Source organism: Rattus norvegicus, chromosome 15, assembly GCF_021556685.1.
Source record: "Rattus norvegicus strain SHRSP/BbbUtx chromosome 15, alternate assembly SHRSP_T2T, whole genome shotgun sequence".
Taxonomy (NCBI): Eukaryota; Metazoa; Chordata; class Mammalia; order Rodentia; family Muridae; genus Rattus; species Rattus norvegicus.
Window position 1 is genome coordinate 103212795 of NC_141548.1, and position 27561 is coordinate 103240355.

Genomic DNA, 27561 nt, shown 5'->3' on the forward strand with positions numbered 1-27561 from the left:
GGCATTGCGGGGCCGCGGTTCGGGCGGCTCCGGCTCGGGCTCGAGCTCCGTTGCTGCCGGCGCCCTCCAGGCTGCATCGTCCTCCGGCTTGGCCCGCTTACAGGGCCGCGCGCTGCTCCCTCAGTTGTAGCTCCGCTGCCGGCGCCCAGGGCGCTGCCGCGGCCGTGAGCCGGCGTGTCCGTAAGGGCGGCGGGGCCGCGGGGTCGGGGCGCGGCGCGCGGGCGCAGGTCTATGTCGCGGGCGGCGGCGGCGGCGGCGGCCGCGCAGGGACGATGCGCGAGTACAAAGTGGTGGTGCTGGGCTCGGGCGGGGTAGGCAAATCCGCCCTGACCGTGCAGTTCGTGACCGGCACCTTCATTGAGAAATACGACCCCACCATCGAGGACTTCTACCGCAAGGAGATCGAGGTGGACTCGTCGCCTTCGGTGTTGGAGATCCTGGACACGGCGGGCACCGAGCAGTTCGCGTCCATGCGGGACCTGTACATCAAGAACGGCCAGGGCTTCATCCTGGTCTACAGCCTGGTCAACCAGCAGAGCTTCCAGGATATCAAGCCCATGCGGGACCAGATCATCCGCGTGAAGCGGTGAGCAGAGCGGGGCGCACGGGGGCTCGGTGGCTGCGGCGATCCCGGTCCCTGGCTCGCCCGGGCTACACCACCTCCTTCCGGGGCTCAGACTTGCGGGCTTTGTTTCACAAGTAAAATTGGGCAGCCCGTTAACCCCCAGCTCAGCCCTTTGTTTCTAGGACATTGGTAGCGCTCCTTCTGGACCCCAGAGAAAACAAAGTTTCAAACTTGCAAGAAGAGAAGGGATGAGTAGGTGGGCGCTAGGGAAAGGGGAGCTGTCTAAGTGGAGGCACGTCTGTGCAGAGTGAGCGCGCGCTTAAATCCACCCTTCAGAGGTTTGACAGCCAGAATTCGCACGTACATATCTTGTGACAGTGTCAATACTAGTTAAGGGGCCCTTTCTTGTCGCGGAAAAGATTAAATGTTGTCAGGAGGTTGGCAGAAATGAATTAGTGCAAAACTTTAAAGGCACATTGGCAAATAATTCGAAGACCACATAACATTCACGAGGTTTGGCATATAGAAACACGCTTGTGACATTTACGTTGAAAGAGTGCATTTCTCTTCCTCTCTTAAAAGCTAGCCTTCCCACCCCGCCCCCTCAAAAAAAAAAAAAAAAAAAAAAAAAAAAAAAAAAGGAAGGAGGCTATTCTTGGAAACCAAACAGAAGTTTAGTATGAGCTGTGGCTTGTGTATCAGCTAATTTAAAGTTAGTGCGGGGGGGGGGGGGGGACAAACACGCTTTTTCTTGATGTAAACTGTTCAAAGAATGCATTTTGCATGTGGCAGTAACCTGAATGCTTTCAGTGTTTGTTTTCTCTTAAGTTGATGCCATGTATTTTTACCCTCAACCTTTTAAATATCAAAGTCTAACATGTTATTACAGAGTTTTGGCAAGATTTTCTAGTTCTTCTTTACTGATAACGTTCTTTTCTGGTCCTTATAAACTAGTACTGCTGAGGGTCTTCCAAAATTATTCTACCTGTAGCTACATTTGAAGTCACCATTGAAGGTTTAAATAGAAACAATAATCACATTTATCAGTCATTTGGGGTTTACACACTTCAGAGCTCAGAACAAGTTATTTGTATTCAGGGAATACTCAAAATTTCCTTGCAAGTGGTGGGTCTTTAACCCTGTACAGAGACCAAAAGAATGTCCTCTCCTCAGTTCCTTCTCCCAGATACTCGAGTGTTCATGTTAACTGCTCCAGCTGCCCCTCCTTCACACCCCAGTTCGTGTCAGCGCATCTGTGCAGGAACCAGCATGCTGAGGTCCCCAACGGGGTGGGCCACACCATGTTGCAGCTTCTGGTGAATTTGTGTAGCTCCTCTCTCGGTTATAATAATGGCTACTTTGTTTACTAGAGCAGTTTGTTGATATTTCAACCCGGGACAACAGACTAAGATTCCACTCACCCAGACTCACTAGTTGCAGCTCTTGATATAAGAAGGGCGATGGGCTGAGTGGAGTTGAGCAGCATTTTTCTGTGGGGTAAATGTTGTGTCATAAGAGCCTCTTGGGCCCTGCTTCTTTTTTTTTAGACAGATTCTCTATGTTGACCTGACTGTCCTGGAACTCACCACGCAGAGCAGGCAGACCTGGAATCCACGGAGATTCTCCTGCTGCTGCCAATGGAGTGCTGGCATTAAAGGGCCCAGTCCAGCTTGGACACTATAGTACAGTGTATACGGCATACTCAGACCTGAAGAGGGGGGCACTTGACTCCTCTCAGGTGTAAAGCACAGCTCTCACGTTAGTGCATTTTCTACTCTTGGGAGGACCAGTTCCCTAACTAGCCAGTTGCTTTAGGAAGTACCCAGAACTTCTGTCTTCTGCTCATGGTGTGCCAGCTGTCTGCTTTACATGTGACATATAAGAGTGTGGGGGTGGGCATTTAAAGTGCCAGGGTGCGGTTGGTATAACTGAAATGCTGTGGCTTGATACCTCACCCATGACCTGATATAGAGAACTGATAAAGAGAACTTTTAAGATTTCTGAATCCACATAGCCTCTTCTACACGGGTCTGCCTTTCAGCTAATGATACATTTCTTCAACCAACTAACTATAAAATATTACCATTTTAATAAGCTACTCAGTATTAAACATATTCAGATACTTTGCTGTGCTGTATCTTCGAAGTCCATTATGACTAAACATTATCTAAGTGCTTTGTTGCCATGGGTACCATCGCAGACTCTGTGGCTTTTAGATGTATGTGGTTTAAGGAGATGCTTGCTTATTCTATAGGCCTGGGTTTCCTTTTCTGTGAAAGCTTCCCCTCCCAGTGTCATGAGGATGACATGTTGCCACGCGTACAGGGGTGCACATGCAGTCATTGCTGTACAGAAACAGCGGAAGTCCTTTCTATCACTCTTTGGGTGTGTCGCCCTGACCTCTGTTGGTTTTACCTGTGACATATGATTACAGTTTTAGAGGAAATAACTCATACTTGTAATCACAGTTTGAAATTTCTTGCCTGTTACAGTGAGGTGGAAGAGCAATATAAATTAGTCCTAGGTTTGGTTTTGTTGGTTTTGTCAAATAGCTTCCCATGTGGGAGATCTTATGGGGGGAAAGGCATGGAAATGAACACGTGACACATGTGGCAACAGAGATGGGGCTTCTCACTGGATTAATACATTCTAGAATGTTTCATTTAAAAAATTAATTAAAATGGGCCCTTGTCTTCTTTTGAGTTAGGTATGTGTACATACATGCATACATGTGTGTCCATTCATGTCGAGGCCAAAGGTTGACATGTGTCTTATTCATTTGCTCTGAACCTCATTTTTTAAAAACATTTTTCATTATTGTATCTATGTGTTTGGAGGCCATGATACGTGTACTGTGATACACATGTGAAGGTCAGAGGGCAACTTGACCATCCCTTGTGTGGGTTCTGGTAGGAGACTCACGTGACAGGCACTGAGCCCACTGAGCCATTGTCTTAGTCACTGGTGTATTGTTGTGAAGAGACACCATGATAGAGGCATTTAAAAGAAAGTATTTAGTTGGGGACTTGCTTGCTGATTCGAACACTTATCCATTATCATCACAGTGGGGAGCATGGTGACAGGCGTAGCATCAGAGAAATAGTTGAGACCTACAACCTCATCCACAGGGAGAGAGGCAGCCAGGACCTGGCATGGGCTTTGGAAACCTCAAAGCCCAGTGATACACTTCCTCCATCAAGACCACACCTCCTAATCCTGCTGATCCTTCTCAAATAGTGGGACTCCCTAAGCATTCAAATTTATGAGCCCAGGAAGTCATTCTTTTTCAAACCAACACAACCATATACCTCTTTTTTAAAATATGTATTTATTTTTATTTTATGTGTATGAATCTTTGCCTACAAATACACATGTATTCCGCACATACCATGAAGGTGAGAAGAAGACGAGAGGCCTCCAGGGAACTGTAGGTATAGTACGATGCCATGTTGGTGCTGGGACCCAAACTCAGTAATGCTGCAAGTGCTCTTAACCCCTGACCCCTCTCCTGAGCATGCTACATTAGTTTTTGAGCTTGATTTGGCTGGACAGCAAGCCCAGGGATGCCCCCATTTCTGCCTTCTCAAATACTGGTTTACAGACACCCTGCTGGGCCTTTTACTTAGGCTCTAGGGACCTGGCTCAGGTCCTGATGCATAGATGGAAAGCACTTCTCCATTTCTGTTCCCCCTGCCTCTCCCTCCTCCTCTCTCCCTTTCTCTCTCTCTCTCTCTCTCTCTCTCTCTCTCTCTCACACACACACACACACACACACACACACACACAGAATGCTAAGCACTTATATTTAGAATTCTTACTGATTTCATAATCTTACCTTCTTACCTGTTTCAGGGTTAGTGGTGGTCCTGACTTGATACTGTTCCATTCCAGGATAAAGCTCATATGAACTTTAAGTGCGCATGCACTTTTCCCCCTTCTGCCTCCCACTGCTGGCCATACAGATGCACCTCCTCACCAGCATCCCCACATTCTTTTTAACTTCTGTCTCTCTCTGGCTTCTCCTGCCTTGGAACCTGTTGTCTTTCTGCAGAGTTAATTCCTACTCATTTCTTCACCCATACTTGAAAGATTTCCCCAACTTAGAGAAGCCCTTTTTCTCTTACCAAACTGAATGGATTCCTTTAACTGTCTTCACACCTGGCTCCCACTCAGCCACAGAACAGCCCGGAGGCAGGCACCCTGTTCTTCCCTTTGCTGTTGTGGTATAGTTACATGGGTTTTGCTGGGATGGTTTGCAAGCTTTCTCACTGAGCTCTACGCCCAGGTGGCAAACAGCCCACAGGAAACAACAACAACAAAAACTATGGCAACAGAGTAATCTTCAGAAAGGAAAGCATTTGGACTCAGTTTCCACAGTCATCTTAGTGTTTCAAGTTGATTTTGCAGACGGAGGAGATGCTTTTGTGCAAGAGTGCCTCCAATTAGGCCAGCGAGGAAGAGGTCAGAGGTCAGGTGAAGAGTAAAGTCAGAGAAGATGTCCTCTGGCAGGAGGAATTGCCATGGGACGTGCACAAGTAGGCTCTGAGTGTTAAAGAGACCAAGACGAGTAAACTAAAGACTTACACAGACGTGGGCAGGGAGAGGGTGGTGGTGGGAGCCAAGGGGGAGGTAACAGACTTTAAAACTTAACAACAGAAGGTTAGTTAGCCCTATTATAGAAATAGGAACAGAGATGAGATGGTCAATGGCATAATGGTGATGGAGACTGTTTTATGAAGAAAGGTGGTCTTAAGCAGTATAACTTAGTATCTGTATGATATATAAAGACTGAGCTAGCAGTCTCAAGCAGTGTAACTTAGTATCTGTATGGTGTATAGAGACTGAGCTAGGCTTGAGCAGTGTAACTTAGTATCTCTATGGTGTATAGAGACTGAGCTAGGCTCGAGCAGTGTAACTTAGTATCTGTATGGTATATAGAGGCTGAGCTAGGCTCGAGCAGTGTAACTTAGTATCTGTATGGTATATAGAGACTGAGCTAGGCTTGAGCAGTGTAACTTAGTATCTGTATGGTATATAGAGGCTGAGCTAGGCTTGAGAAGTGTAACTTAGTATCTGTATGGTGTATAGAGACTGAGCTAGGCTTGAGCAGTGTAACTTAGTATCTGTATGGTGTATAGAGACTGAGCTAGGCTTGAGCAGTGTAACTTAGTATCTGTATGGTGTATAGAGACTGAGCTAGGTTTGAGCAGTGTAGCTTGGTATGTATATGATCTATAGAGACTGAGCTAGCAGGCTGACTAGAGAAAGGGGGCAGGGCTGTAAGGTTGTCAGAAATGGAGTCATCAAGCTGTGGGAGAGGGAAAGGTCAAAGGTGCCCTTCACATTTGAACACAGGTGAGTGAGATTAGAGTGGAGTAACAGGAGGCACTGCTTCAGCTCAGACAATAATCATTCAAATAACTGTGTCTGATAATTAGAATATTTGAAAAGGCCTTGAAGGTCAGGTTCTGTGTAAATGTAAGAAGTCAGCATCATCTGCAGAGCTCAGCTTGAGAATGGCCGGCCCTTGCTGTGTAGAGTGCACTAGCGTAGATGGCTGGGACTAGAAATTAGAAACAAACATGCTTAGTCAAGGACAGAGCTGGGGAGTCACGGGGCAAACAATGAAGACTGCATACATTGTGCTAAACACAAGCCACAAAGCCACTAAGACTGGAGACAGGCTGTTCAGGCCTTCATAGTAGCCAACGTTGAATCCAAAGCGAGGCTCTCAAGGTAAAGAGCCTAATGGTTGTGAGTCACTTTTAAAAATTAATGACTCTGTGTCATGAAATGTTGGTCACTAAATCCTGTCAGTCAAAGACAGGAGAACTAAACATAGGAAAAGATCAATGGGGAATGTTGATCTGCTTAAACACAAAACTCAAGAACTAAAGGAATGTGGTTAGGGAATAGAGTATTAGCATTAAACACCTCAGCGATATAAAAGGACACACTGCTACCTACAGAGGGTTCTGGGTCCTGTATCCTCCATTAGAGGAACTGGGGAGTTACAAACGTAACGTACTTTAAAATACTTCTCAGACAGTTCGCCTGTTGAAAGCTCAGTTCTCCTTGATCTCACTCACTGTCTGGGGTTCCCCACAAACTGGTAGACCATCATCATCTGACTGTCACCAGACCGCCACAGTGTCCAAGCCCTCCATCTCCTCCCTTTATTGTCTTGTCGTTTTTTTGCCGGATCCGAATACTTAAGTGTATCTCCTTAGCAGGCCTTTTAAGTGTCTGACACTGTCATTAACAAGAGACACCATGCTGTATTCCCTCTGTAGGACTCGAGAAGTCACATAATAAACGTTTTAAGATTGGTTTTGTTCACTGTGTTCCAAAGGTGGTTTGGTGGTTGGTTGTTTCTTCTTTCTTCTTGAAAGGGAAACTTGTTTTCTTCCGAATTGTAAAATTGTAACATAATGTCACTATTATGATACAAAAGGTTTTTTTTTTGTTGTTGTTGTTGTTGTTTGTTTTTTTTGTTTTTTTTTGGCTCTCCTTAGGATTGGAATCTTTAAACTTAATTAACATTAAGGAAGATCAGAGGGACTGGTAATGTTTGAAAATAGCCCAACCAACAGGAGAGCCGGCAGTAATAACACTTGGGTGATTTAATGGCCATGGACCTCTAGGAGATTACATAGCACATTAGAGTGAAGGATAGTTCACATTTATGCATGTTTCTAAGCAAGGACTGTTACACAAAACCATGCACTTTATACTTGATCTTCAAGACTGTTGTTGTTGTTGTTGTTGTTGTTATGCACAACTTTTCTGCAGTCCTCGATGCAGATCCTGTGCCCTAGGGAAGAAAGTGCAAGTCCACGCTAGGGTTCAAAGCCGTGTTTTGATTCCTCTGTAAATGTGGTTCTCTATTCTTATCTTCTGATTTCTTGTGTGTTTGTGTTTTCCAGGATAATGATGCAAAAGCTATAAATACTCTTTTAATCTGTTTGGAAAACTATTGGAGTTTGACTATGAGAACAGCAGACTTTACAGCAAGATTTAAAACTTACTGAGAGGGCAGTTATAAAGGTAAAGTCTGGGCAGGAAGTACAGGCAAATGCCCACTGTACAGTACAGGCCACACTCAGTCCCAGCACCCACCGGGAGAGCTGGGTGTGGTTGTACATGCTTGTAAACCAAGCAGAGACAGATGGGTCACTGGGACTTCCTCACAAGCCAGCCCAGCTGAGTCAGTAAGTTCATTATCTCAACAGTCAGGAATAAAATAATAGCACCTGAGTCAGATAGGCTCTCAGGATCAAGTCTAAAGATTTTGTGTTTCTACAGGAATTTTTTTAAGACAGGATTTTTTTTTTCCTGTCCTGGAGCTCACTATGTAGACTAGGCTGCCCTGGACCTCACAGGAATCCATTTACCTCTTCCTCCCAAGTGCTGAGATTAAAGGTGTATGCCACCATGCCCCACCTTTTAGTGGCATTTTTGTAGTATACAGAAATATATAATATTAAAGTATGCAAATTAAACACAAACGCATCTGTAACATTTAAAGAACTTGAAGCTATCTGAGACTAGTCACTATAATTTTATAATGGTATGTGGTGAACCCTGAATTGCTTAGCTTTGTACTTCTGTCTTGTTTTTAGCTTTGCACTTTTAAAAGATGGAGATCTCTTTGGAACCAGAAGGCCTAATATTCCAACAGTGTCACCTTTATTCCAGCGGCGTGGCCACTCTAATAGGAAGCAAACAGCCTGAATGTTTGAAGTTAGTTTTATCAGTCATTCATATGTTCCTCCTCTAACCCTTCCCAGGTGTACCCCAATTCCTACACTCAACTTCGTGTCCTTTTTAAAAACAACAACAACAACAACTCTTTTGAAACCAGTCTGAGCTGCCTGAATGTTCTGGGATGTGTGGTTTTCCGCTGGAGCATAGTTAACCTAGGGAAAACTGTCTCTCCCACTCCTGGCAGCTAACAGTTGCAGGGGTTCCAGCTAGGGGGCAGGACTGGGCCAGCCTCCTTGTCTGCGTTTGGGATTTGCTGTGCCTTAGGTTTGCACAGGTTCTGTGCACTCTGTCCCAACTTCTATGAGCTCATAGGCACAGCCACTCTACAGCGTTCAGAGGACAAGCACTGTGTCTTTATAATCTGCCACCACCTCTGGCCCTAACACACTTCTGCCTCCTCTTTCTGCAATGGCCCCTGAGGCAAGGGAGGGGGGCCGTGGTGGTGGTGGTGGTGGTGGTGGTGGTGGTGGTGGTGGTGGTGGTGGTGGAGGAGGAGGAGGAGGAGGAGGAGGAATATTTATTCCCTTTAAGGCTGAAAATTCTTCAGTGTCTTTCTCGCAGCACCTCAGCCAGCTGTGGGCCTCTGCGAGCCATTTACTGCCTTGGGAGGTGTACCGATCTGTGGGCACAGCACTAAGTCACTCGTCATAGGTTTAATCCCATACCCGTCCAGCAGCACCGCAGCAGGTACTCCTGTAGGGTCTATGACCTGTCTCTCTATAGATTCTTGGTCCCATAATGGTGCCAGGAAAAGGATTCATCTTGTGGAGTGGGACTTACATGCAATCAGAAACATCTCAGTGTCACAGCAGTGGGTGTGGCTTGTTGGGTGTTCACTGCTGCGGCTCACAGGGTTCATAGCTGGGTGAGATTGGGGGTTACTTTTCTCTTCTGGTAGTCTGTACATCACGTTCCAGCATCACGAAAGCTAGCCAGTAGGAACGAAGCTTCCAGGCCGTGCCAGCTTGCTTTTACCATGTTCTATAGCTCAAGGGTACAGTATCGCAGCGTTAGGGTCTCAGCCCAGTGCTAGAGGGTAAGCAAGACCAGTGGCAGTATCTCGTAGTGTTTCCTGGTCAGTGAGACTTCACTAGCCCACATCTAAAAGAAAGAACTCGAGCCTGGCCCTGGGCTTTTAGTCAGTCAGCCTCTGGTGTCCCGTGGGCACCGTTGCTCCTATAGTCCAGTCTAGTTTTAAATGATCTTCCATTTAACTAGTCGGTTATTAGGGAAAGACAGTGTTTGGAAGCATGTGAGTTAGAGTGGGGTTATGGTATGTTTTATTAAGGTCATGGTTTGGGAAATCCCACCACATGTTAGGACCCGAAATTTGATGCAGCTAAACGCTGAATGCTGAAGTTGTGTCCTAGCTCACGTGTTGCTAAAGAGTGTTTGTGAGAACACGGTTTAAAGCAGACTGATTGCCACCAGCTAAGCAAGCATACCCAAGTTGTCCATTCTTGTCTGTAATGTTGAAAGAGTCACTGGATTGCACAGGTGGACTGTGGGTTATTATTATTATTATCATCATTATTATTATTATTATTATTATAGGATACATTTATGATATAAAGACATACCAAAATGGTATTTTGAGGCGAAATACAATGACTTTATGACTTTTATATGGTTAAGACTCTGGAGGTAATGAAAACACTGTCTGTTTACTTCCCTTAGTCCATTCAGGAATTGCTTTCACAATTTCTTACCCAGGGCCCGCATCCACTGTCTCCTTTGAGCAGGACACACACAGGGCTGAACCCGTGAGCATTTAATCTCGCTGTGTTGCTTGTGTTGTTTCTGGTTCATTCCTCACCAAAGTGCTCTCATCATACATGATTTGAAGACCACTGCCTTAGATAACTTTACTCCAGGAACACTAGCTGGAACTGTCTAATGCTTTGGGACAGTTCTCTCCTGGTTTTCCTACTTTCCTACCTTGATACCTTATTTAAGGGTGAGAGGGAGAGTTGGTGTTTAGTCGTGTAATCTTGTTCATAGTGAGGAAAGATAACCCCCTGCCTGTTCCAGACCTGAAGCAGGACAAGGCATATTGTACAGGATGAGCAGCCACACCTAAAATTCCACCTGAAACCAGAAATATTCCCCACCCTACACCCCAGCCCGATGCCTCAGTGCAAAGACTCCCATACCTGAGTCACCAACATCTGCACTCAAAAACCACAGCTACACGACAACTGCTGTGTAAATTGGTTGGGGACAGTATGTCTAAGATGTACTTAAGGAATTTCATGTGTAGACATGGGTTCCACCCACAAGATACTGCAACCCTCCCCAAATCTACAGCCTGAAGTGTGTCTGGTCCATGTGTTTCAGAGTAGAGGTATTCAGCCTGTAGTTGGTGCTCAGATCTAATAGTGTGACGGCAGAACTGTCTGTCCACACCTACATCGAGTGGCTGGGTCAGTTGGGAGGGTCACCTGCACTGGTTCAGCAAACAAGTAAAAAGGCCATGGTTGCTGATAACATCAAATCACTCAGTAAAACCGCCCAGGAGGAGCAGTCTAAGCCTCTGCTTGACACATTTACTTTAAGAGAGTTGTTTTCCATACTTTTTGTTACCTCAGTCGTTAACAATTCCGAATGGAAATTCTGTATCATATTAATTATCCAATAATACTAATACTTTTTTCTTTACCAGATGTCTTTATGGCTCCCAGTAAATGAAATATTGTTTTCCTCTGTAATTGGTCATTATTTTATTATAGATTCTAAATATGCCCATCTTCCAGTTTTCAATGAATGCCTCAAGTAGTCTGTATAATTCTCAAATATGACATTGTGCATCGTGACCTTTTCACATACATGACACAGTGAGGGCTGCACTATGGAGCGAATGCAGATCCACGGCGCCAGGGCCTGCTCTCTGTCCTGGCCTTACAGGCCCCGTGATGGGACGACCCTTGCAAACTTAACTCTGGTGACAAGGACATTTTAGCTGAAAAGAAATTGTAGCGGCCTGTATTATATGTGTTTTAATTATAAAAAAGATACATAAAAATAATCACCATAAAATACTAGTGTTTGCTAAGTAACATTTCTCCTCCTGAGAGGTTGGAGATGATAGTGGATCTTTTCACGAATGCCAAGAGCACTGCGTGGTAACAATAACTTTAACACTCGTGGCTGGTTATATATAGTAAAGTGTTGACAGATTTTTCTTAATAAACCAATCCCAGAAAAAGTTTTATCTGACTTTGTATAAAAGTCATCACTGTCAACATCACATAGCACGGCTTAAGCCACCTCACTTGCATAGCATGCCCAGGGCAGTATGCAGGATAAATACAGGGTACTCTCTTTAGCTGATGTGCGGAAATGTACCGTCAATGGGTATGTATTTGACAGTTCCACCTTGTACAGAAGCTCAGACTCTGAAACACTTGATCTTCAGGTTTCAAAGTATCTTCCACCAGAAACATTGCTTTTATCAGGCCAGCTTTCTTGGTAAATGTTTTTGCTCATTCTGACTCATTAGAGTTCAACAAATGGACTGTAGGAGTAATAATTATGTTTACTTTGGTAAACGTCTTAGTCCATTGGAGCTGCTTTAACAAAATATCCCAGCCCTGGTGATTTGTAAACAATAAAAATACATTGCCCACAGTTCTGGAGGCTAGAAAATCCAAAATCAGGGTGCCAGAAGATTCCGTGTCTGGTAAGGACCTGCTCTCTGATGCCTCCTCTTACACATCTTCATGAAACTGGCAGAGATAAAGCGAATGTCCCTTTTCTAATGTCAATAGCATCGCCTCTCCGGGGGGGCAGCCACTCACCCCTTAAAGTCCCTCGAATCTTTGTTCTCACTGTGGGGATGGAGTTAGGCTCAACGTTCAGAGCACAATGCATGGTCACTGTGTTTATCTCTTTTATCTGAGATGAAATTTCCTTCTCCCAGTGACCCCTGTTTTCTTACACTGTTCACTTTTCCGGCATTGACAACCAACGGTTTAACCCAACCTTAGCCATCAGTAAGCAGTAAGCCTGGTTAGTAAACTCAAGGGCGAGGTGTCCATTGTTAAGACTCGTAGTTACATATATGCGTGCCTGAAGGCTCGCTAGAGTCACATGATACACACATGAAAGCCCACAGCATTAACTAACAAGGGCGTACATGCTTGAGAGCCAACTAGGAAATCACCCAGACTTCTTGTTTGAAGTTCTGCTTCGTTTTCAGGAGCGAGGGCTGAGAGGATTCTCAGTGACTTCCATTCAGCCTTTGCGTAGTAACGTTGATATGGAAGGCTGCGTGGTTCTGGTAGTCTGGCACTGACTAGAGCTGGAGCTCTGTTATTATTCCGAAAGGATGGGTGAGGAGCCCTTGCTGGGCTGAGCTGCTGCTGCAGGGCTCTGCTAGGGGAGCCTCCAGCTGGACTCGGGGGCTAAGCAAGTGTGCTGTGATCCCACCCAGCAGCCACATCACCCCAACAGCAGCCAGGGTTGCTGGTGTCCCCATCCCTGTCTGACAGATCAGTACCTCGGCAGTGACAGGCAGATAGCCTTTACTTCTGAGACTACCCAAGAACACCGTCAGTGAAGGGCATGACAAGGAAGGAGGGTTCTTCCATTGCTCTCAGCGGCAGGCACGTCCTTTGAATAAGCACTACTGGAGGATCTGTCCCCTTCCCACAGGTGACAACATATCTGCTTCCCTGGGCTCTTGAGGCTTACGCCTACTGTGCTGCACAGCCCTCTCCATCTCAGAAGCACCCAGTCTGGGTGATAGATTTATGCACACATAGATGCATGCACCCGCGGTTGCCCCTGACCTGACCTCAGGCTCTGCTCTGTGCATCCGGATGAGTTCAGGCCCTTGTGATGTGAGGTAGCCTCTGACGTGGCCAGCCTCCATACTGCAATTGTTCGTTAATCCTCATGAGTTAGAGATGTGTTCAGTTTCAGAAGGACATTTTGGTTTTGACCAGATCAAGTAGACTAGACTAAAGATGGCTGCAGACTCATTAATACGCTTTCAATTAAGAAATAATGTTTATTATTCTTCCTTTTGAGTCTGGGCTGGAGTACACAGAAGTGGTGCTCAGCCGGATAGGGGCCCATTATAAATGGTCTAGGTGCTTCAGCTTGGTTCCTAGGCCCCCTGGGAAGCCCATTGCTCCTTCTGGGAACTCATGTGGAAAGCCTGCCACTACAGGGAAGAGGGTTTCTCTTCCCACCATTCTTACCAGTGTGGCTGTTCCACCCACCTTAGCCGAACACGTCCGAATGACCCCATTTAATGTGTTGTCAGACAAGAAACTTTCTCTGGAGTGCTGCCCAAATCACAATCAACGATGTGAAGTCTAGTAAGCCGGTTACGTGAAACCATGAAACTTAGGGTAGGATTTGGCTTTTGGCCTTGCTTATTTGTTTTTCTTTTTAAACATTTAAAAACACATTTAAATGTCAATTTAACATTCTTAATTAACTATGTTAATTAAACATATTTAAATGTTTAAAAACAGCTGTCCCTTTAAAAGTGTTGACTGAAGATGAGTGAGTGATATATGAATGAGTGGACTAACCTGAGCTCTTTAAAGGTCGCCCCACCCCTGCCATCTGGAGTTTACCTAGTGTCTATGGTTGCTCAGGCAGGACTGTCATTTGAAGATCATTCTTAATCTTATTAAGATCATTCCATTTTAGAGACTGGAGAGATGGCTCGGCAGGTGTTGCTTTTACAGGGGACCTGAGTTCAGTTCCCAGGACTCATAATAGACAACTCTCAACTTCCTGTAACTCCAGATCTAAGAGACCTGACACTGTTTTCTGGCCTCTCTGTGTACCTACATTCACATGCGCATAACCCCCACATAGGCTCTGGCTGCTCTTCCAAAGGACCCAGGTTCAAGTCCCAGCACCCACATGGCAGCTCACAACTGTCTCAATTCCAGTCCAGCGTATCTGACACCCTCACACCGACATACATGGAAGCAGAACACCCGTGTGAATAAAAACATATCTTTAATTAATAGATTTTTAAAGGGATATCGAGCACGTTGAAGCTGAGTGTCCGTAGGAACATCTGTGTATGTGTAAATCTCCGTGTTTGCTTCGTGCCGTCTAGTGTACCTCTTGTGTCTGCTGTTCATGAACACAGCAGGTACCTACTGTCTAACTTATGTTAACGGGATGTTAATAAGAAAGCTTCTTCCGTGTATTTGCTGTTATTCCAGTTCCACCCTGATATCTAGCACCGTGGAAAATGGGGGGGAAAGAAAATATATTTAAAAAAAACCCAAAAACCAGCAAAAGCTAGTTGAGTGTATGAACATAAGTTCCTTTGGATCGTTCCAGGCTGGGTTTTGACCATCCCCCTGCTCCCCCAAATCTCAGGGACCCTCAAGAAGTCAAGCAATTGCTGCAAGGCTCAATAAAGCCGGCAGCGTTCTAGGGAGTGCACACCCAGAAAGACTGTCTGTTAACATTGTCCTAGTGGCATGTCTGTCACCCAAAGCAGCATGAACTTCATGAGGAAACTTCTAACGTGAAGTCCATCACCCCACCATTACTCTCTCGGTGCCTGTAAGCATCCAGTAGCATTCCAGAGGCGGGCGGGCAGAGCTGTGGTTCAGACAGTGCCACTGCCCATGGCTCTTGGTGGGAAACGACTGCTGGCTTACAGCTTTAATGACAGCTAATACTGTGCAGCTGCTTTTTTTCTTTCGTGTCCCGATTGTCTTACCATGACGTCAGAGACGTAGTTCATACCCTGTGACAGCAGTGTGCCGTGAGAAAGAGATGCTTTGATAAGGAAAAATACTTGTTTGTGGAAGATACTAGATGGTCAGTTTGCATTGATTAAAAGGAATATTGTCTCTTATGTTTCTAACTCCTTTCCACGGCAATTAATGACTTTTAGACTAAATTAGATTTTGTCATACTTGGGCCAGGGAGTGTAAGCCAGAGACAGGAGGGAAGATACCTAGCAACAGGGTGGGTATATTTTTATAGCTCCATCACTCCAGTTAAGAGTCTAGAACTGCCTTGCTAACAGATGGTTTGAAGGAACCTAGAGACCAATAGTTAGCTTCCCTGTAGTATTTTACATCATCCATAACACTCAAATGGATAACTCGGGTGAATTGCCAGGTGCAGAGTCCGGCTTAGACCAAGCCCTCAGATGCTGGTTGTTAGTAGCACGGTCGCTCTCATCACTGTTAACATTATACACCGATACTTCTGTTTCACAGGCCGAGAGAGAGCCCTGGGTCCAGAGGCCAGGCAGTGCATCCAAGGGAACGAACGCCTTTGCAGTCCTCTAATTGCAAACCCATGTCTCTACCTTGTGCCCGCCCTCTGTCTCAGTTTTAACTTATGGCCAACCTTGATCGTTAACCTTTATGCCAGGCTCCACAGAACCGCCATACATTGTTGTAGGATAGTAGGGATGGGGACTGGCCCATAAAAGCAGTGTTTTAATTACCATGGACTTGGTGTAGACAGGAGGAAGAGGTGTGAGAAGTAGATTAGGCCAGGTAGAGATACGAGCCCAGGAGTGAGTGGTGTTAGAGATGAAGGGTTTGAGCATGTGAAAATAGCAGGATGCGTTTTCTCCCAGCCAGCAATCCCTGCTCAGCCTGTCCCCATAACCACCACTCCTCTGGGCCGGCTGTTACAGACCCTCACATCCTGTCCCTGAGGAGGGTCAGAGACCTCCAGCCTTGGCTTACCACCCACCGTCATGCCCCGAGTGGTCTCCTGTAACTCGTGTTGGCTCAGCACTGCCACGTATCAGCCATTTGCCATTCTCTGCTTGCTACTCTGCCCTGGCAGTGTGGTAGATTAATCAGCCTCACCTCCCTCTTCACTCGCAGTTTTTTGTTTTTTTCTTTTCCCATTGTTCACCTGTTCCTTTTCCTGCTTCAAACCTAACGATCTATTTTCACAACCTGGGTCAGTCTCATGAGAGTGGACCGGGCCGACCTACTGTGGTGTATGGCTGTTTTCATTTCTGTCAGAACCTTTGTTTTATAGAAGTGGGAACTGTTGAAATCTGGCGTTTTTGCTCGTTTCATTTCTGGATGTCTGGAGGTAAGATCTCGATCTAGATTAAGCTGACCTTGAACTCATGGTGGTCCTCTTTCCTCAGCCTCCCCAGGGCTAAGGTTAAAGGCATCAGCTGTCACATCTCATGGCTGCTTTGGCTTTAAATTTTTCTTGGTGGTAGTGATGGGGGATCTGGTGATTAGTGACTTAGAGGAGAGAAATATATTAAAGTCTTTTCGTGAGAATAAAAGTGTTCTCCCAGATAAACGCTCCTTTGCTCGTAATTCCTAATGCCTTAACTCTTGATGGTTCCACGCATCTTTACACTCGTCTCATTTAGGGGCAACTTTAACAAAGGTGTTCTTTCTGACATGGGGCTGAAAGGCATGCACTCTGGTGTAATGGAGACACAGTCACTCCCATTCCTACAGCTGTCTCAGTCTGGTCAAATCCAATAGTTAGCTTTTAACTGTAGACCTCAAAGCTAACACTTACTAAAGGTGAAATGCGCGTGTTATATTTCAACACCATGTCTGACTCTGGTCAACCGCTGTGTCCTACCTCATTGTGTGTCTGTTGTGTATGTGTGTGTGTGTATCTCTCTCTGTGTGTATGTGTGTATCTGTGTGTGTGTGTGTGTATCTCTCTGTGTGTATGTGTGTGTATCTGTGTGTGTGTGTGTGTTTGGTGTGCCTGTGTATCTGTGTGTGGTGTGCGTCTGTGTGTATATGTGTGTGTGTACAGTATATCTGTGCATGTGGTATGTCTGTGTATGTGTGTGGTGTGTCTGTGTGTATATATGTGTATGGTGTATCTGTGTGTGGTGTGTCTGTGTGTATATGTGTATATGTGTGTGGTGTGTCTGTGTGTTATCTGTGTGTGTGATGTGTCTGTGTGTATCTGTGTGTGGTGTGTCTGTGTGTATATGTGTGTGTACAATATATCTGTGCATGTGGTGTGTCTGTATGTATGTGTGTGATGTGTCTGTGTGTATCTGTGTGTGGTGTGTCTGTGTGTATATGTGTGTGTACAGTATATCTGTGCATGTGGTATGTCTGTGTATGTATGTGTGTAATGTGTCTGTGTGCATCTGTGTGATGTGTCTGTGTGTCTGTGTGTATCTCTGTGTGTGTGTTGCTTTTAGCAGAGTCATCCAGTTTGTTTCTGGTACTTACAAACATCTCACAGACATCTCCTCATAGATTCACATTCCTGGTGTGAATTATCTTCATTTCTAATGATAAAGGGCCAGATTGAATACAATCATAGTTACATTTTACAAAAAAAAATTTTGGGGGGTTTTTGGGTTTTTTTTTGTTTTTTGTTTTTTTGAGAGAGAGGGCTTCTCTGTACATCCCTGGCCATCCTAGACCTCACTCTTTAGACCAGGTTGGCCTCGAACTCTGCCTGCTTCTGCCTGCCAAGTGCTGGGATTACAGGTGTGCACCACCACCCTGTTTACATTTCTCCTCTTCATGTCGGTTTTGAAGAACTGCAACATCTTGGGTCTCCTAAAGATTTGTGGTGCAGTTTGTAGATGTGATCGTAAGGAAACTTCCAGAACTAGTGTCATTTTTATGTTGGCATTTCTATGGCTGTTCTCTAATGCTCGCCTTTCCTATTCAAGGATACCAATTCAGCAGCATAGCAGTGGAATTTAACATTGATTGGCAGGATTCAGCTAAGTAAGAAACTATCAACCTAATTATGCATGTTATATTATTGGAACATGATTCCCCACGTGTGTGTGTGTCTGTGTGTCTGTGTGTCTGTGTATGTATGTGTGTGTGTATCTCTGTGTGTGTGTGTCTGTCTGTCTGTCTGTCCTCCGTACATCCTGAAGGTTGTTTGCTTTCCTGTTTGAATGAGGACTTTAATTATTTTACCAACTTTCTTGCTTCTGTCTATTTTTACTGAGGTCTAACTTTCATGCAGTGGAGTAGATGCACCTTATCCCTAGCTAATGCACGGGCTGAAGGAATCCCAAAGGGCAGCCCTGCGGCTCACAGCCCCTCCCGAGTGCTGAAGTCCTGTGTTTCTCCTCAGGGACTCCTAAGCTGAGGTCTTGGCACTCAGCATCTTTGGGTTCCTGTGAACTTACATGGCAGACCACAGGGATTCCTTCCACACCCTGCAGACCACAGAGCCTGTTCTGGCCAGAAGCAGGGCGTTTCTCTCAGAGTTTTAGCTTTCTGCCCTGCACAGGGTTCTCACAAAACAACTAGATAAAAAGAGACGGGAAGAACTGGAAACCTCCCACTCCCTTTGGCCCCCTTCCTGATTCTTTTACTTAGAAAAACAGTTGAGTATTTGTTTTCTGTATCTTGTTGAATTTTTCCTGGGCTTTTGTTACCTTGGCCTTGTCATGGTGCTGGGGTGGCTTTTTATGTTGAAAATGCCTTCGAGCTTCTGCCCACCACTGGAGTGTACCATGTCAACCCTCGCAATTTCTGTGAACAAAGGTGACGCTTAGGTAAATTGCATGGAGTCCTAGACAGCTCTAAACACTCTTAGTGTCATCTTGTTTATGTTACATCGCACCTCTCACCATACAAGTTCAGTGTGCACTCAATCCCTCAAGAGTCAGAACAAAAGACTGAGGAAGAGGGAAAGCCATTAGAGTGCTGGGGATGGGGAGGCAGCTGAGAACAAATGAGTTTAGAGGAGGTGTGCTCCCTTGCTTAGCCCTGCCCTCCTCCCAGCACAGTGCTGGACAAGCACAGCCTCAGGCCTGGGGGTGGCCTATCCTTAACACTCAGCAGTGTGAGCGCTGGTATAAATCCCAGCCGTCCACTGGAAATTGTGTGTGCAGCCACACATCAGTTTGGTGAACTAATCAATGGGTTTTGCTAGTTCAAAGGCTTTAAAAAGAAAAGAAAAGCATACATAGGGGGTTTAAAAATATACAGTTTATATTACATACATACACACATGCATGCATACATACATGTATACATACATACATGTGATACATGTGGATATATGCGTATCATATCTATGCATCTGCCTGTAAAGTGTAATACTGTTTGGCCATTATGATGTGCTGTCATTTATTGAAATGGATAACTCCATAATATTAACCAAAAACAAACTACTAAATGGTATGATCTCTTTGTATGAAAATGTGTGCTTCTGTTAATATATATATGAGCAGGAAAAGTCTGGAAGTTTATATACCAAAATAATTATGGTGCTCCTTCTCACAAGTGAGATTAAGAGTCAGCCAGTCTCAGTCCCCACCCCCCATGTCCCTCCCCCTCCCTGCCTCCCTCCCTTCCTCCTACTTAAATATTGGAGGGAATTTGCGTTTGTTTGTTTGTTTGTTTGTTTAAATATTGATGCCTTGTTTGATTTGAGCAAAGAAGTGAGGAAGAAAACCTGTTTCCATTTTGCAACAAGAAAGTTTCCTTCCCCTTGAAACAGAAGTTAGAACCTGTGAAGGGGAGTGAATGCAGACATCAGAGGTCTGAACACAGCAGACTTTTAAACTCCAAACTCTTTATTTTCTCCATTTTTTTATTGGATAGTTTATGTATTTATATTTCAAATGTTATCCCCTTCCCTGGTTCCCCCCTCCCATCCCACCTCTCCCTGATTCTATGAGGATGCTACCCAACCCACCCACCTACTCCAACCTCCCGAGCCTTCACAGGACCAAGGGCTTCTCCTCCCATTGATACCCAACAAGGCCATCCTCTGCTACATATGTGGCTGGAGCCATAGGTCTGTCCATGTGTACTCTTTGGATGGAGGTTTAGTCCCTGGGAGCTCTGGGGTTCTGATTGGTTGGTATTGTTGCTCTTCCTATGGGGTTGCAAATCCCCTCAGCTCTGAATTCTTAACACTCATATTTAGCGAGCAGATAGAAGGACAGTTCTATAGAATGAACTCGAGCATGAGTTCTGTGTCATGGAAGGTGTTCAGAACACTGCAGAGACATCTGCCAAGGGCGGCCTCAAAGTGGTAGACTTGTGAGTATTTGCCATTTGCCTCAGGCCCTCTTAGGAGAGGAGATTTTGAGATTTTAACACTGGGAAGAAAGTTGAACAAGGGAACTAAGAAAAGCCTTTCTGGTTATCCTCTGAACTCAAAGAGAATTTTTATTGCAACCAGCTCATGGCCAAGAAGAGCCTGACAAAACCCCAATGAGACACGCCCTTCTCTTAAAGTGCTACAGTATAATATCCTCAAAAGGAGATTAGCGGGACTGACCGTGGAGGTTGACTGCAGAGGTCTCGATACCGTTTACCTCGATGAGTGTGTGAAGAGAAGAGAGCCTTTGTTTTAGACTTGCTGCAATGAAGTCGTAGGTGGTAAGGATATGGTGGCGTTTGAATCAGCACTGCCAACGAGTCTGGTGGTTCCTCACATCTCTGAAGCTCAGAGTCGGTCTGCAGAGTTTGTGTGTGTATAGATGCATTACGTATGTGCAGATACATGTGATCCCACAGATTCAGATTCAGTAGCTCTGGAACAGGGTCCAGGAACCAGTACTTAACTTCTCAAGTGCTTTCAATGGCCGACCAGGTGTAGACATTCCCAGAGCCTAGTGTAGGTAAACACACGTATTAGGTCAGTTATGAAGCAAAACCAGCCTGTTGATGAGCACAGTCAGTGCTTCCAAGCCGTCGGTGTTTACAGAGCTGCTGCACTGAGAAGCCCATCAGCATTCTACAGCTAAGCAGTGCTCTGTGCAATCCATTAAGCACAGCTGCTTACAAGAGCCAGTTTTATTTATTCACACATTATATAATCACACTCATGAATATAACAGAAGCATGTAAATTCATGTTAATAAGACAAACGTCTCCCACAGTCTACAAACAAACTAATCGTCCACCTTCTGATCCCTGCTCCGGCATCCCCTTCACGATGCAGGTTAACGGGTTCAGGAACTTGGTATTTATTCTCAACTTCTTCCCAAATGGTGTCCTCTGAGAAAGGAGAAATGAAGAAAACCCGCAGGGCTGTGTTGAGAATCAAACATGAGTAGTTGCTGCCACCTACTCACAAAGTGTGTGGCCCTCCAAATAATGCCAGCTGCTCCAAGTGCTGGTGTCCGATGAGGTCACTTCCAGCACCCCCTCCGTCCCCGAGTGACCTGCATTGCAAGCCTGAGCAGGGATGTGGGGGAGGGGCGTACAGGTGGACCCCACAAGCCATGTGCTCTCCCTGGAACTGACAGGCACAGACCTACAAGCTCTTGACACCCAGTTCATATCTCACTTCCCCTGATACTTCTGTGGCAGATTCCTAACGCCTTGACTTAATTAACGTTATATGACACCTCCCCAGTGAAGCCTGTGCCACCCTTCCTACGATGGTGCCTGTGCCCCCCCAGCATGCTCCCTGGCCTTCCTCTTCTGTCTCTAATAAACCTTAACTTAACTTATCTTTATCGTTAATACCCATTTCCTCTGCTAGGCTCCAGTCAGCATGAGGGCAGCCATCTTTGTTGTGTATCCTAAGTGGGCACAGCAGTGTGTAGGACGTAGTAGGCTCTTATAGATGTCGATCGATGGATGACAGAGTCTATGGTCCAAGGTTCTACTGCCTACTCTCACTATTCCGCTGCTACTACACAGTAGGCCTTTGATCAGTGCAGCCCATGGCACCCACGGAGTTAAAGCCTCCCGCATACTGTGTGCAGAAGGTATGTTCCTCAGCTCTCGGTGTATCCTTCCCACTTGGGTGAGTCAGAATGCACTGACAGGAGCTGCTCTGGTCCCACAGGACTGACTCCACCCCTCAGGTGCACTTTGATAGCTCTGCTAAAGATCAGCCTTCTATGTGTTCCTACAGCAGTGCTAAGCACTCATCCATTAAATGTTGATTGTGGTTTGGGCCACCATTGTCTGATGTGATTTTTAACCTTCAGGTTTAAGAGTGCTTTAGACACAATCCCAAAAGCAGGCACCGGAAAGACTGTAACATACTAAGTCCCCATGACTAGCTGAGTTGATCCTGAGGCTAACGTCTCGGTCTGGTTGGGGAGTTGTGTCGCGTATCACCACAGCAGTACACAGAGCACTGTGCTGTGCTCCCTCTGCGCGGGGCTTCCCCTCTTTCTATGTCTTCTCATCTGAGTCCCAAGGGCATCCAGGTCCTTGCAGGTCTTACCTTCTCGTGTAGGACTCTGTCTCCCAGCCCCTCCCGCTAGTATTAGCATCTTCTATAAGGCCCAGCATTCTGAGATTACATCTCTGCTTGTCCTGTCAGGCAGTGTGAGGCTGCTTCACGCCATTGCTTTGGCTCCCTCCTCTTAGTTCCACCTCACAAGCCTGATCCCTTCCTTGGCACAGCTTGCTTCTCCTAGGCAGGTCTCTCCATCTCTTGATGATTTCTGATTTCCTAACACTGTCTTTGGCAAGCTGTGGTCTTACATAAGTGTGACGGCAGGAGCGGGTGGGCCCGTCCTGCGCTGCCAGATCTGGATTTCCTGCACTGTCTCCTCCGGCTTTGACAGCATCTTTGCTGCATTGAGTGGGAGCAGGTACTCAAGCTCCACGTTACCAACTGAGCTCAGACCAGATATCAGGAAATGCTGTGCTCTATCCTGCAGCCTCTCCTAGGCAAGGGTGAAAGCCAAGCCTCCATCCACACCATGGTTTATAGTTTTTCCCACCATCCCAAACTCTAGCGTTAACCCTCATGGAGGCATTGGTTTGCTCTCTTGCCAAAGGAAACCCCAAGTGTCCATTGGGGATGTACTTGGCTTTAGGGTAAGTAGGGAGAACCATCTCAACAGAACAATGGAATTGTACAGATATTACATGGGGGAGTGTACCCAGTATCCCGTGTCCTAAATGTGCTGTAGTTTAATCCTTAAACTGTAAAAAAAAATAAATCAATAACTTTTCCTTTCAGCTGGCTGATTCCGTGTGGACAGAGCGTATTTGGTTCTTTTCATCCTGATCAAACCCACTGTAGTTTCGGCTGTTGTTGTTGTTGTTGTTTTCAGAAGCTATTTAGAACATGATTTGTTTTGTATTCTTATAGAATATAGTAAACCTGTTACAGGTAACAATTATGTTACCAGCAACGCTAATGACTGCATGACTGGCTAAAACTTTGAGTGTGCATCTCACAGAACAGACGACATTTAAATGAAGAGAAGTCAGTCTGAGATGCTAAGAGTAATTCCCCAAGTATATCTGGAAAGGATGCATAATTGGTTTTAAAGGATCCATAATTGATTAATTGAAAACATCGTTTGAAAAGCCCACTTACGATCCCTTCTGAGAGCAATTTCACAATGCCCTAGGTAGACACCAAGCCAACTGGAGCAAGTAGTTTTTCGTGTGGCCAAAGAGATCGTTTACTAGAGAGAAAAAGAGAGACTCTGTTTCCCCTGTTTACTAACCGCTACAATGCTTGTGTGTTCTTTCAGGTATGAGAAGGTGCCAGTCATCCTGGTCGGGAACAAAGTGGACCTGGAGAGTGAGAGAGAAGTGTCCTCCAACGAAGGCCGTGCCTTGGCCGAAGAGTGGGGCTGCCCCTTTATGGAGACTTCTGCTAAGAGTAAAACAATGGTGGATGAACTCTTTGCTGAAATTGTGAGGCAAATGAACTATGCAGCTCAGCCTGACAAAGATGACCCATGTTGTTCTGCCTGTAATATACAATAGCATCCGAACATGGCCGTCCCAGACGGGACTCATCTAGGCTCGTAGGCAACAGTGACCTTGTCTACTGCATTGCAGTTTGTAGGATGGGTGGTGTGTGAGTCCACGGTGCACTGCGGCCGGATGGCCAGCTGACGCCTCTGAGTACCTGTGGGTGCCCCCGTGACTACAGTCTCCACCTCTGTCCTCAGTCCTCTGTACGTCTGCAACCTGAAGGCACCACAGCGAAGCTACAGGGTGACCGCATTTGATATGATGATAGTGTTGCCGTTGAGGTGACAGAAGCCACTGTTGTGTAAACTAAAAATCATCATGAGAGAGAAACCAGAAGAATTCCTATGATCACTAACAAAATATTTTGTTGTCTTAAAAAAAATAAAGGAGAAATATTTTCCTACAAGAGTACTGAAGTCAGGAATGGATGGAGCTTCTAGCCAGTTTATTCCATCCAGTGAAACAGCATTGCAGGGAGACTCCACCTAGCTGACACGTCTCTAGTTTTCGAATCGATGCCTAATCGTAGATGTTACCCTACTTCGTGACATGAAACTCACTCACATATCAGTCCTCAGCAGAGTAAAAGTCAGAGCACGGCTGTGTGAGAACCCAGTCTGGCTTTAGAATTTGTTGAATCACCTGCTCTGCCACAGAAAATCGTCTCTCACGAGGGCTTACGAGAATCGAACGGCACACCCGCCCTCTGTTCCTGGAGCAGGGATGGTCTTTATTTACTGAACAAGAAAGAAGCACCTGAGGTGGCCCAGCCTTACTAAGGAGCCTTGTAGCAGATTCACCATCGCAGAAGGGAAATGAAGCCATGTCACATCCACATGCTCCCCCTTGCAGACACCCCACGGGACAGTGCAAGCATCCGGCTTTGTGTGTGTGAGTGTATGTGTGTGAGTGAGTGTGTGTGTGTGAGTGTGAGTGTGTGAGTGTGTGTGAGTGTGTGTGAGTGTGTGTGAGTGTGAGTGTGAGTGAGTGTGTGTGAGTGTGTGAGTGAGTGTGTGTCAGTGTGTGAGTGTGAGTGTATGTGTGTGAGTGTATGTGTGAGTGTATGTGTATGAGTAGGTGTGTGTGTGTGAGTGAGTGTATGTATGTGTTTGTGCGTGTGTGCATATGTGTGTGAGTGTATGTATGTGTTTGTGAATGCGTGTGTGCATGCGTGTGTTGGTGAAAGCAGCCTGGAAGGGCCATGGTTGCTGTGTGACCCTTGGCTCGCCTGCTTTGGAAATCCAGTTTACTGTATCAGAGCTTTATTGTAGGCATTTAAAAAAAAGAAACAGATTGAATAACCTATGAAATAATTTGGGCTTAAAAGTAGAATATAAATTATCTGAGAGGGGGAAGGGACACAAAACCCCTTCTCTTCCCTTTCTTGGAGAATCACGGAAGCTTCTTGTGTACGTGTTCCGCCCTGACGGCTGAAATGGCACACATCGCTAGAGCGCATCTTCGGTTTTGAAAGGGTGCTTAAGCTCCAGCGTTTTTTTGGTTCTCATAGCAGTGAAGTGCTTATCATTTGCATGAGTAAGGGCACAGGAGAAAAACATTTTATTCAGGAGTTTCACGGTCGAGTATGGAAGGGTTCTCACCTCCGCGCAGAGGCCTAAGTGCTGGTGAATGTCTTGAGCCTGCCCTCTGAAGATCAGTTTGGCCTTCAGAACCGCACAGTGTCGCTGAGCCTGGATGCACTTAGGGCCCACGCCTTCTCGGTTCCACAGTCTTGTGCAAGTAACCACTTAGTCTCGCGTGTACCGGAGAGAAGAGTGTGTTTGTGTGTGCATGTGTGTTTATCGTTCCTAAGAATTTGGCACAATTCTCGACTGAGAATCTATACTGCAGAACATAATGTTTAAGCAAGCATTTTTTTAAAAATTATTAGTCTCTTATAAGCCATTGAAATCTCGCCACCCCAAGTGTTTAGTAGCTGGCTTTAAGGTTACAAGATGGGGGAAAAGGTCAATGGAAGGGCCAGGAAAAAAGTAAATAAATAATGTGGGTAAAACCAGGTTGTGGGTGTTAGAGAGTCTTTGAGGATTCTTGTTCAACGCCATTTCTCCACTTCAGAAGTACCACATTTTATAGGACAAAAAGCCCCAACAGTTTTCTCAAAACAAAGTTTATTATGTAAAAGTTGATTTTGACTCAGACTTATGGAAAAATTGAACTGAAGAAGTACGTTTTTATCTGCTGAAGTAGAAATACTAGTGTGTTGACCTCTGAGGCCTCTAACTTATCCAACTAATTCTAATTTTCAGAATCCCATAACGACAACAATTTATGATACTGCACATTAGAAGCAGCTGTGCAGGTCCCACAGCCACACTGTGTATGGCCGTGCAAGCATGGAAAGGGTTACGTGTGAGAAGCCAGGCAAGGTGGAAGTGGGGATATTTGCATTTGGGCAGGCTCTTCCTGGGAGGCATTCCTAAGGCCCAGCGTCTGCACCAGCCCTTCACAGTGCCCAGGCATCACGCCCCCACGCTGAACTGTGCCAAGCCCTCTCCCTGTCCCTCTGGTACAAGTCTGACACTTGTGCATGATATTTGCCAAGATGGGGATAAAAACCCAAGGACAGGAAAGTGACACTTGTCAGCACATGAACTGGCAGGGCACAGAGAAGAGCCGGCCTGTCGGCATTTCTTTAAAGCCTGATCCACCTAGCAACCAGATAAATGAAAGTTTGTTCTAACATGCCTTAAAATATTATGGTTTGACCCAAAGACCCACTATTTCTTTAGCTATCATTTCGTTTTCTTTTTTTTTTTTTTTTTTTTTGTTTTGTTTTGTTTTTAACTTTCACACAGAGCCGGATTTTTTTGTTTTATTTTAGGTTTATTTCTTCTAAGGTGTAACTTGTGGGTTCTTTAAAGCTGTGGCAGTGATGGTAACCAACGCCTTCCCGCTCCTCAGCTCCCACAAGACAAGCCAGCATCTGCTGAGAAGCCTTCTAGGTGTTTCCGCACACCGTGAAAGGTGCTTTGAAACTCCCATCCTCTGCTTTGTAGAACTAGGGCCTGATGGGCACTCCAGTCACCCACTGTCACTCTGTGGTAAAACTACTGATGCTTGCTTGCTTCCCGAGTTGCCCGAGGATGGCTGCCATGCGCTGTCCAGTGTGAGTGTTGCTGCTGGTGAATTTGAAGGTGCTTTGTCCTCCGCTGCTGTTGGCTTAGTTGCTTAGTTTCCCCATCAGTGCCCCCACTCTCCCCCCCTCCCGCCCCATTAGCACTGGCTCAGCTTTAACTGTCTCCTCAGCCAATCAGATGTTAAAGACCATGGGAGTCCTCTTGTTTAATTTGTCCTCGTGTATCTATTAAACCTCGATCAGGGTTTCTAGAATGGCTGCAGTAGATTTTGAAAACAGACTTACCGTTATCGATTTGGGGTTTCCCAGAGATCCAGTTCACAGTTAATTGTTGAACTCGAGTACAACTGACCATTCAAAAGTGAACAACAGCCCATTGTTTTGTAACAGTGTCGGGTAAGCCCTGACATTTCAATTGAAACATGAATTGTCATTATAACTCAATGCAAATTCAACAGTTGTATTTGGAGTTAAATTATTTTAACAAATAAATTTATTTAATGAAA

At 45.6% G+C, this 27561-nt stretch overlaps 1 protein-coding gene and 1 long non-coding RNA gene across 3 annotated transcripts; both read left to right on the forward strand.

Moving 5' to 3' along the window:
- On the forward strand, positions 1-27561 carry Rap2a (RAP2A, member of RAS oncogene family). 2 transcript variants are annotated; one of them, NM_001438015.1, is given in 2 exon segments: positions 1-586; positions 23730-27561. In NM_001438015.1, coding segments are annotated over 2 exon segments (552 nt in total). In that variant the 5' UTR covers positions 1-272; the 3' UTR covers positions 23968-27561.
- On the forward strand, positions 2205-7624 carry LOC148001153 (uncharacterized). The gene is made up of 3 exons (XR_015639077.1): positions 2205-5434; positions 5636-7039; positions 7312-7624. It is a non-coding gene; the product is annotated as an uncharacterized LOC148001153 (long non-coding RNA).